Raw genomic sequence first — 10,926 nt, forward strand, 5'->3', positions numbered from 1 at the left:
TCACTAATAGCCAAAGCTGTCTCTGGACAGTTCACAACATTAAGCCATATAGATTTCAACCAGACCCAACGCAGCTTAGTTTTCAAGATTAAGCAGGATCAGGCACTTCAGGCTAATATTATATAATGCACTGAGTTATGTGGATTTGTGCTCGCTGATACCTTATCTAGAGTGTATTGCTATTTGAGATGAATTATAGAAAGATGCAATGGCTGTTCACCACAGATGAAAAGTACTAGAATGCCTTAGCCAGATTCTGTGTAGCCAGTGGAATGTGTTAATGGCTTTTTGTTCAAGCGTTCATTCAGTATGAAGGGTCTTATCAAGGCCATGTAGGAGGGGACATGTTGGACCCAATTTTTCAAACAGAAAATCTGCCTCTCCAAAATGAGCAATTCCAAATTCAAGACTTACAAGTTGACCCTATGGCAAAAAAGACAATTGTGTGAAAAGTAAAGCGAGTATTCTGAGTTCTTTTAAAAATCCAAACCTTAATCAAATGAACAATTTCTCCTCTTAGCCTTAACCCCCGCAGACTCCACTGCTGGTCTCCACAGCCTGTTTTGTCTTGTCTTAAAAATAATTGTAGAGCACAGAGACCACTTTCCCGATAAGTGACTTAAATTGGATGCACACCCCTTCATGTCGATTTAAATCAATCTACTCTGCCTCCAACATTATGACTTAATGCTTCACTCTGTAGAAAATACTGTGCTACATTAGGAAGGAGTATTTGATGTATTTAGGGAAGAGAAAGGAGGAGAAACTATTAGTAATTTCTACAAGGAATTTTATCATAAATACGTCACTGACTATATATATTTATATATTTTCCATATATTTTTTCCTGGAAATAACAAAAGAAGGCTGTCAAGGCAGTTTTCACAACCTCTGTCTTGACAGCCACTTACAGCGCCTTCAGAATGCTCAGGCAGCACCTTGGAAAGGCTTGTGGTTGTCAAAACACCCCCCCCCCCGTCCTTTTTATGCACACAAAAAATTAGCCACAAGTGTGGGAATATGAAATCTTGACTAGGCAAAGTGTCCAGTGGGAAGGAGGACTACTGCCAGGGTGCAACAAATGCTGAACCTGGACATTACCCAAAAGTATCTCCAAATTGTTTTCACCTCCTCCTTTGACAACTGTCAGAAAACAAGATATCAGGAGAAACCAAAGGCTTTTTGCGCAGAAGAAAGGAGTACATGAGAATTCACACCCCCTTCATTCAAAGGCTGTATTCACACACAATGACAAGACATAGCAGGAATGGCTTGTTGTTAGGTGTGAATACCGGAAACATGTTGAAATGTGGCACAATTGCTTACCATGAATCACCATGGAGAACCAACAGTTTGTTTTAAGGTTTCCACATTTCAGCATCGCTTCTCATTATATATCCCATCTATACCAACAGGTCTCAAAATGGCTCACAACAAAGCAGAACAATTAAAATAGCATGTTAAAACATATAATAAATGAGGGATACATTCCTCCTGTTCCTCTCCCAGGACAGGTCATTGTACAAGGCAACCAAGGCAGTTTTAGTCCCAAAGCCAAAACTGGAATGAACCATGGTGGCTTACACAGTTCTCTTCCATTCCATTTTATCCTCACATCAACTCCTTGAGGTAGATTAGGCTGGTCCACAGTCACCCAGTGAGTTTCATCTCCAGAATTCCAGTCCAATGCTTTAATTATTTTGGCATGCTAGGTTAATGTGATGTGAACATGTTCACCAAGGAGAACTAATTTGTGCAATTTCCATAAGGGATAGTCATTTACTGCAAGAAAGCATCAGTCTCATGGCACCATTCATATTGGATCAAATTTGCCACACTTTTGTTCTGCCTTAAAATGTACATGCAGATGCATTTCAAATATTGCAGAGAAGAATGTGTATGAAGAGCTTGAGCAAGGGCTTCATTCTTTCTGTTTTCAGAAGCCCTGATGAAGTTTACAATAGCTCCAGTGGCCGGGCCCATCAGATGGCTTTATCGTGCAGTTCCACAAATGAGATAATCAAAGAAAAGGTGCATGGAAACCAGATTTTGTCTCTGACCCAAAAGCTGCCTTGTCACAAGTAGCTCCATCCTTCAATTGTGTTCCTGCAGCCCAGCTGGCAAGACAGTCTGGAAAGCTGAGCCCACATGTGGGTTAATTTCTCTCTGGAATCTCTTAAAACATAGCTGAAATGTCTTGCTCCCCAGTAGAACGGGAGTATGTAGAGCTAGCACGGCTAACGGACTCACTATACAAAAATCGGCAATTTTTTGTGAGACTGTGAGCAAGATACTTTCGAAAAAAGCTGAAAACAAATTTTCTGAACTTTTCACCAGCAAAAGCATAGATCACAGGATTGACACAACAATGGGCCATTGTTAAGGTTTCTGTCACTTGCACTGCTATACCTAAATTACTTACGCTAGTACACTCGCTAAGGGAAAATGCTTCTTGGAACGTGGATAGTAGAAGAACGATGTTGTATGGAGCCCAAAAGATGAAATACACAATGATGATGATGAAAATCAGTCTAACTGCTTTGTTCTTTTTATCACTCTTGCACCTCTTCAGGGTGCCTATGATCCTTGCATAACAGAAAGTCATAATAACCATTGGAAGGATCAGACCTATAAGGTTCCTTTTCAGTGTCATAAACTGGTTCATATGGATGTGAAGTTCTGGTGGGAAATGAAGAGTGCAAGTTAAGCGATTGTTTTGCTTTTGTACTTGTTTGAACATTAGCTCAGGCACAGAGATTAAAAATGCTATTCCCCATGTGATGACACTTGTTAAGATACCATAGGCAACCGTCCTAGTCTTTAATGCAAGCACTGCATGAACAATTGCCAGGTATCGGTCAATGGTCAAAAGGATGATGAAGAAACTTCCACTGTAGAACCCTGCCAGGTAGATTCCAGAGAGGATTTTGCACATTGTATCTCCAAACACCCATTCATCTGCTGCAAAATAAGCCCAAAATGGGAGTGAGAAAATGAAAAGCAAGTCCGAGATGGCTAAATTGAGCAGGTAGATATCAGTCATGTTCTTCAGTTTCTTGAATCGGATGAGGGTCAGCACAACCAGTGCATTGCCCAGCAGGCCAACTATCAGCACTAAAGAGTAAAGTGTTGGCAGGAAAGTAGAAGTAAATGCTTGGACATCGTCACTTGCACATGGTTCAAATACATCATAATCATATGTTGTGCTGACTGCATTGTAATCTGTATACATGGTGGTGTTCATTTTGTTTCCTGTAATATGAAGAAGATAAGATTACCCACATGTTTAAAAAAGGTGTGCTGTTCTGAACACAATGTTAATTGCTACACTTCTTGAATTTTTAACACCAGAGGGAAAAAAATCAAGGGCAGTATCCAACCATGTCATTCCATCAGTGCAAATAATATTGTCCTGGGGGAACTAGGTTCCAAACTAAAAATGAGGAAAATTCAATTAAATGTACATTTGTGCATGCACAAGCAGTCACGTATAACTCTTGTGCAACATGTTACACAACTGGTTGTGTCCTCCATTTGCACAACCCAGTATTCAACCTATTGTACAACTGCTTACTCAACTGTTTATACAAATGTAATGGTTGGTTTTGGAATCCTTCTGGTCCCACCACATTCAAACAGATAGGGTTCTCCCTACTGTTAGGATAGCTCAAGATGTGTGTAGACAATATATCAATTACACTTTGACCCAATTCATGCTAAATTGACTTTATGGCAAAATTCAGACTTAAAAATTGGTTTACAAAGATTCTGTGGCACACCTGGACAGACAAGTTGATTTTTAGTTTGGATCAGTTAGTAGGAGAAGATAAGATTTCCTCATTTCTGATTTGAGTACCAGATACAATTTGCCAGTGGTGGTTGGGTAGTCATCTTCAGCATTTGCTAGAAACTACGTTTGGCCTTGGAAGCATTTGCAGCCTCACATTTCCTTAGTTATTTGAATACTTATTGAGCTCAATAGTTACCTCAGCCCACAATCCATATCTATAAATATCTATTAGCAGTGAATAAATTTTATAAATTGAGTCTAATGGATGGATGCAACAGAGAAATCTTTCATGAAAGGAAGAGTCAATTGATGTGGCAGACTTCATTGTTGTCTTATTTTAAGAAATTGTCACAGCCACCCCAACCTTCAGCAACCACCACCCTGATCAGTCAACAGCCTTCAACATCGAGGCAAGACCCTCCCCCAGCAAAGGCTGAGATAATGGTTAGCCTTTTTTAGCAACGAAAGTATTACTAAAGTATGTACATTTTTTAGACATGATGCTATTGCACACTAAATAAACTACAGTATAGTGTAAACATTTATGTGTCCTGGGAAACCAAAAAGTTTGTGTGACTCACTTCATTACATTATTAGCTTTATTGCAGTAGTCTGGAACCAAAACTGCAAAATTTCCAAGGTATGCCTATATAGATAGGGATGATTAGTCTATTTGATTTATTTATTTATTTATTTATTTAAAACTTCTATATGCTGTCCTCTATGTGTGGTATCTCAGGACGGCTTACAAGCATTAAAATCAAAAACAAACAATTGATACAAATAATAAAACAATAAATATAAAATAAATCAAATTTAAATACTAGTTTTTAAAATAACACTTAAAAGGTTTTGACCTGGCACCGAAAAGAATATAAGCTTGGCACCAGGCGAACCTCTCTGGGGAGTGCATTCCACAATCTGGGCGCCACAGCAGAGAAGGCCCTACTCCAGGTAGATGTCCTTTTTACCTCCCTCAGGGAGGGTTCCCGGAGCAGGGCCTCTCCCGCAGATCTTAAGGAGCATGAGGGCATATAAGGAAGGAGACGTTCCTTCAGGTATCCCAGTCCCAAGTCATTTAGGCTTTTATAGATCAAAACCAGCACCTTGAATTGGGCCCAGACTTCATCTGGAAGCTAGTGGAGTTGGTAGGGTTTTTTATGATTTTAAAACTTCTAAACACCCCCGAGAACTATGTTGAATGTAGTGTGTGTGTCTGCGTGTATACAGAAAATAATTTGTTAAAAAAGAAGAGTATCAAATAGTTGTAGTGTTAAAAGAGTTGTAATGTCAAAATCCATATTACTTTAACACCTTTAACAACCCACCCACCCTGCTGCCCCCTTTTGGACCAGCAGTAGAGGACCTTTCAGCCAAAAGGACAAATTCAGTTTTGGATGCACTCTCAGAGGCCAGTGTTGAGTGGAGCCAAATGTAAAAGGATCAGGGCCCAAATACCCAAAATAACAGCATGCTTTAGCTTAAACCTCTTACAGCCCATAACTAAGCTGTAGAAGATGCAATTCAGCTTTTGAGAATGCAGAAAAAGCAAGCAAAAGTTGGGAAACTACAGGACAATGTTCAGGGAACAGGTTATAGCCCACAAGCTAAATTTGCCCATCCCTGATGTAGCCTGATAGAGTTTTGAAGAATTCTATACTTGCACAGTATTTTGTGCCCTTTGAGTTTCCCCCATAAAGGTTGTTCACTAATATGGACTTGGGCTTTTTTCTTTTAAGCAACATGACTCTCATCACCTGATGCCCTGGGGAATAACACATTTTCCCTTTCAACAGTAGGTTCCTCCAATAAAGGAAAATGACCTTAAACCCTATGAAAGCCAGTATGGCATAGTTCTTGGACTGGGACCCAAAAGACCCAGGTTCTAGTCATCACTGGGCCAGTCATGAACTTTTAGCCTAACTTACCTTGCTGGGTTGTTGTGAGGAAAAAAGGGAAAGCAGGAGGATTATGTAAGCCCTTTAGGTTACATGCTGCAAAAAAGGTGGAATGTAAATATTATGTGCACATACACACATGTACCACCACCCCATACTGGGGCTTTATCCTCCGAGGGTCTATCATGTCACTTCAGTAGATAAAGCTAAATAATTTGGCCTTCACTGCCTTGTTTTTCTCTACTTTATCAAATTATCTAGTCAGCTGTTTAGTTTCTCTCACCTTCTGTTTTCTACATACTAAGAAATTCTAGATTTTATTTTCAAAAATGGTGACCCAACCATTGTTCCCTTGTTTGTTTGTTTCTTTCTTCTTCCTAGCTATCATTTAGTGACAGATTTTATCTTCCTGGGCTCCAAGATCACCCCAGACGGGGACTGCAGCCAAGAAATTAAAAGATGCTTGCTTCTAGAGAGGAAAGCTATGGCAAATCTAGACAGCATACTAAAAAGCAGAGACATCACCCTGCCAGCAAAAGTGTGTATAGTCAAGGCTATGGTTTTCCCAGTTGCAATGTATGGCTGTGAAAGCTGGACCATAAGGAAGGCTGAGTACCGAAGAATTGAGGCCTTTGAATTGTGGTGCTGGAGGAGACTCCTGCGAGTCCCTTGGACCGCAAGGCGATCAAACCGGTCAGTCTTAGAAGTGATCAACCCTGACTGCTCTTTAGAAGGCCAGATACTGTAGATGAATCTCAAATACTTTGACCACCTAATGAGAAGGAAGGACTTACTGGAGAAAAGCCTAATGCTGGGAACAATTGACAGCAAAAGAAGGGGACGGCAGAGAATGAGATGGTTAGATGGAGTCACTGAAGCAGTCGGTGTGAGCTTAAGTGGACTCCGGGGGATGGTGGAGGACAGGAAGGCCTGGAGGAATGTTGTCCATGGGGTCGCGATGGGTCAGACACGACTTCGTGACTAGCAACAACTACAACAATAAAAGCCATCATTAGAAGGATCCCAGGTGCTACCTGAAACCATCTCAGTACCTGGACAGTCTACTTTGTATGTTTGCGGCCACTTGCAACTTTCCATCTGAATACTGTAACCTGATGCAGACTCTTGCCTGATGAAGAGGCCTGCAGAACTCAAAAACTTGCCCCGTATATTCTGACCACTGAGTTGGTATTACAGTAGTATGTATTTCTGAGATTTTTTGGAATGGTTATTTATGTTAGTGTCTTCTTCTTCTTCTTCTTCTTCTTCTTCTTCTTCTTCTTCTTCTTCTTCTTTTTGTCAGCATGGTAGATATTGCACAGAGTCACTGGTATAACAAGTTACCTCCATTAGTATTATAATAATTAAAGGGCCTACAGCCAATGTGCCACTCCATACCGACTACATTCACCATTCCCTGTTGGTATATATCATTGGAAGCATGAAAAAGGGGCAGAAAACTGCCTTAAGGAGAAAGTTGCTTAAAAAACTGAGGGAAACCAAATGTGACTCTTGAAACAAGTAGAACTCTGTTAGAATTGATTCACCTATAGCTGTGTGTGCATCGTTCAGTGAATTCTGCACTTCATCACTTGAAGGTGAACCATTGGAAGGTTTGCATTCATGGAGATATGAATCAATTAAGAAAGTGCTCTTTGTGATGACCACTTCATGTACATCTTCAGAACACCAGCATGCCAATGTCAACCCACCCTTCAATTCAGGTCCCTCTCAAGAGTTTTGTTTTTTGTTCAGAACCCTGATTATTTTAAAAGACCCGAGACTGTTGGGTGCCCAGTAGTCTCTGAAATTAGATTTGCTCAAAGCTGGGAGTGTGGGTGTTTTTGGAAGAGTCACTGTTGCAATGTTCCTTCCTTGCCACTTGGAGGAGCTGCAGTTACGTTCCTGACACTGACATATGAAGATCTAGTTTAGGGCTGAAACAGATGTGGTGGGATTGGCAGAAGCATTTTCCCTTCAATAGTTGCAAGAGGTTCCGATTTCATCAGAGAAACAGAGCTGAGGTTGGAGAAAGTGGCATGCGCTGTTCTTCCTGTGCTTCTCTGCATTTTAGTTTAGCCTGGGCCAACTCGTTGGGATCCTGGCAATGTTACATATACCTGACACAACACAACCATTAGGACAAGCGAGGCAGCCAGCCGGGTGCACCCTCAGGGACTAAAAAAACATTCCTGAGATGCAGTACACAGATAAGGACTACCACCAGTTTTTGACCAGGAATTAGAGACATTGAAGATTCCCATGCATATTGATACTAAGAAGTGACATAGCTTTTATACCAATTTAACTCTGGAGATTCCTGGAAATTTCAATTAATATGCAGAGAATAAGTTGCTAGCTTGATTCTCCAAACCCTGCCCCCACCCCAGGACTGTAGTTTCCAAGGTTCCAGCAGGAGAGGGAAACCAGTTTAAAAACTGCAGCTGAATCCATTCTTGTCCTGTCTGCAAGTAGGACCATTTGATTATCAACTCCCAAGAGGTCACTGTGCAATTACAGAAGAGGGTTCCACAAGCGGAAAGCAAGTACATTGCAAGGGCTGATTCAGAATGAGTTGTACAGCAAGTGAGCTGAAGGAGATGAAGACATGTCCCCCAGTTAATCTGAGACTTGTGTCTGAACTAAGAAGGAACAAGGAGGCCTGCATGAGGTGACAAGTGATGTTCGCATCCCTGCTAATCACAAGGTCCCAGCATATCCACCCTGTGAGCTCTAGCTCCACTACACCACTGCCTCCAGCTTCTCCTCATTCTGCTGCTCAAGGCATTGTGCCTCAATGGGCCTAGTTAATGCTTCAAAGGAAGCAATCCAGTCATTTTGTACCTGGGTGCCAGCAGAAGCCCTGCTGGCCTTCTTTGGGTGCAGAGGAAGTGTCAAAATGACAGTATCTGCTGCAGACCAAGCCACCCAGCTGGTCTTCTTCTTTCCTTTGCCAGCTGTAGTGTCAATCTTGCTCTTAAGCAGTCAGCAACTCATTCTCCTGAACTTTCAGCCTCAAAAAACAAAACCAAAAACCCTGTGATGTACAAATCAATAGGTATAACTTTTATAGGTAAAATCATGCAGTCATTGACAAATAGCTCAAGGAAGAGATAAGCCATCCTTTTTAGAAAACAACATGCATATATCCTTGAAATGTAGCTGAAATTAAGCAGGTGCCATTCCAAATAGGGCCAGTTCACACTTGACAGATAACAACCAGCTCAAACAAATTCCCCCTGTTCCATCTCATCTCCAAAATAGTACCCCATCCCCCCACCCCCACCCCCTTCAGAGCATCTTCTTTCTGCTTCGGTACACAGGCAGCAAAGATCATGCCATTGTAACTTTTTACCTCTGTAACCCATAAGAAAATATTAAATCTGTAATGGGGGAAAGCAAATATTTGCTCACCTACTTGTTTGCCTGAGGGGACTGATTCCCAATCCCAATCATCTCAGAGGAGATGCAAAACAAAACAAAAATAAAACACCAGACCCCAATGGCTCTTGGTCCAAGAGCATCTTTTAACTGAAAACAAGCTGCAGCAAGGGTGAAAGCTCTGGCTTCTGCCACAAAGAAGCGCTGCACACCCTTGTCCCATCTGATTACAGTCCATTATATTTTTCTGTCCCCTGTGGGTGTACAGCAGGGGTCTCGCACCCCCAGGCACCCCTGCCTCACCAGCCCGCAACGGTCACCACAGCCTTTCAACTGGTGCCCTATGCAAAAAGTTTGAGCACCCCTGGCACTGTAACTGCACAAACCTCTGCATGTTTACTCATACGTAAGTCAACATTTACTCATAACATGGCTTACTACTATGGCTTACTACTTACATGGCTTACTACTGAGTAAGTGTGCATAGAATTGCAGCCTGTTTCCTCTACACACCTAGGGTAGTATAAATGGAATTTGTGTAAATGAAAAGCAGGCTTTTGCAGTAATCCAGGCACATTTTTTATAGCTGCAGTATTTGTACCGCTTACCTTCTGACTGGCTGCAACACAGGAGCCAAGAATGCAAGCACTTTGGTTATGAAAAGGTCTGCTTAGATCCTGAAACAGTGTTTCTTTCTGATGTAAACTGAATCATTGAACTGAGATGCATAGACTCTGGAGCTGCAGTTCAAGAAATACTCCACACTGACTTCACGTTTTCTCAAAAACCACACTGTGAAAATTAATAACAGTTGGGTGTGTATAGGTGAGTATAACCTGTATAATTAGGTGAGTATAATTTATATAAATAGGCGAGTATAATCTGTTGGCAGCAAATTACATATATAAAGACAGACTTTCTGCAGTTGCACCAGTAGTGTAGGGAAGGAGAGGCAGGAACGTGACCCAAGTCAAGTTTGAAAGTCAGGGATGGTGGGATTCCAGCTGAAAATGTAGATGGGGGCAGGGATAATTGGCCCAAGAGGCCAGATTTAAATAGGTTTTCTGGTGTCAGCCGGAACTGAAACTTCATGTGTACGTAAACTTCATGTGTGGATGTAAAGTCAGTATGGTGTAGTGGTTAAGAGTGTGGGCCTGGAGCTCAGGGGATCTAGGTTCTAGTCCCCACTCAGCCATGAAGCTCGCTGGGTGACCCTGGGCCAAACACACACTACTCCCAGCCCAACCCACCTCACAGGGTTGTTTAATGCAATTCAAATCACAGAAGCTGGAGGCTATATCTCAAAGTACTTTGGCCCTACCAACCTTAGGTTCAAAGGCCTGGCAGCTTCAAACAACAAACTGCCAGGGACAATCTGTATGAGGCCATTGCCTCACACTGAAGGTAGCTCTCCTCTCTTAAAGAAAGGGAGTCTAGAAAACCTCCCTCCATTTGGGCCTTCCCATTAGCAGTGCAATTCCTAATTCATTTAGTCTGGTACTTATCCAGCATAATGTATGTGGATATGAAGTTATGTTCATACAGAGTGTTGAACAAAAGAGCAAGAGGATCCCCATGCGTTAATTCAGAACATCTGACCTCAGCCTCATATATACTGCCACTGGACATCAGGATGTCAGTGTGTGCTACTTGACAGGGGATGATCCATTATTTTGAAGTGCTCTCAAGTTCTGGTCTAATTTAAAAATAAAGAACCATAAGAAGGGTAGGCCTGGGCCTTGAAGCTGCCCATTTCCTAGACAATAAATGAAACGGATCTCATTTCTTTCTATTTGTCAGCTATAGTTATAACAAGAAAAACAAGTGAGAAAGTGATAAAAGTGCCTATGTGTCATT

At 41.6% G+C, this 10,926-nt stretch overlaps 1 protein-coding gene across 1 annotated transcript; it reads right to left on the reverse strand.

Annotated features, from left to right (window-relative positions):
- Positions 1–812: 812 nt before the first annotated feature.
- Positions 813–8,696, reverse strand: LOC123036670 (C-C chemokine receptor type 5-like). The gene is made up of 2 exons (XM_044456071.1): positions 8,533–8,696; positions 813–3,252 (listed from the first exon to the last, which is right to left on the reverse strand). The coding sequence occupies exon 2, from the start codon at positions 3,242–3,244 to the stop codon at positions 2,177–2,179; it is 1,068 nt and encodes a 355-aa protein (XP_044312006.1). The 5' UTR covers positions 3,245–3,252; positions 8,533–8,696; the 3' UTR covers positions 813–2,176.
- Positions 8,697–10,926: the final 2,230 nt, after the last annotated feature.

The sequence above is a fragment of the Varanus komodoensis genome, unplaced genomic scaffold, assembly GCF_004798865.1.
Source record: "Varanus komodoensis strain SLA01 unplaced genomic scaffold, ASM479886v1 scaffold10, whole genome shotgun sequence".
In the NCBI taxonomy this organism is placed as follows: Eukaryota; Metazoa; Chordata; class Lepidosauria; order Squamata; family Varanidae; genus Varanus; species Varanus komodoensis.

Excerpts from the sequence above, each read along its gene's own strand:
- LOC123036670 (XM_044456071.1), bottom strand. The coding sequence starts at position 3,244 with ATGAACACCACCATGTATACAGATTACAATGCAGTCAGCACAACATAT.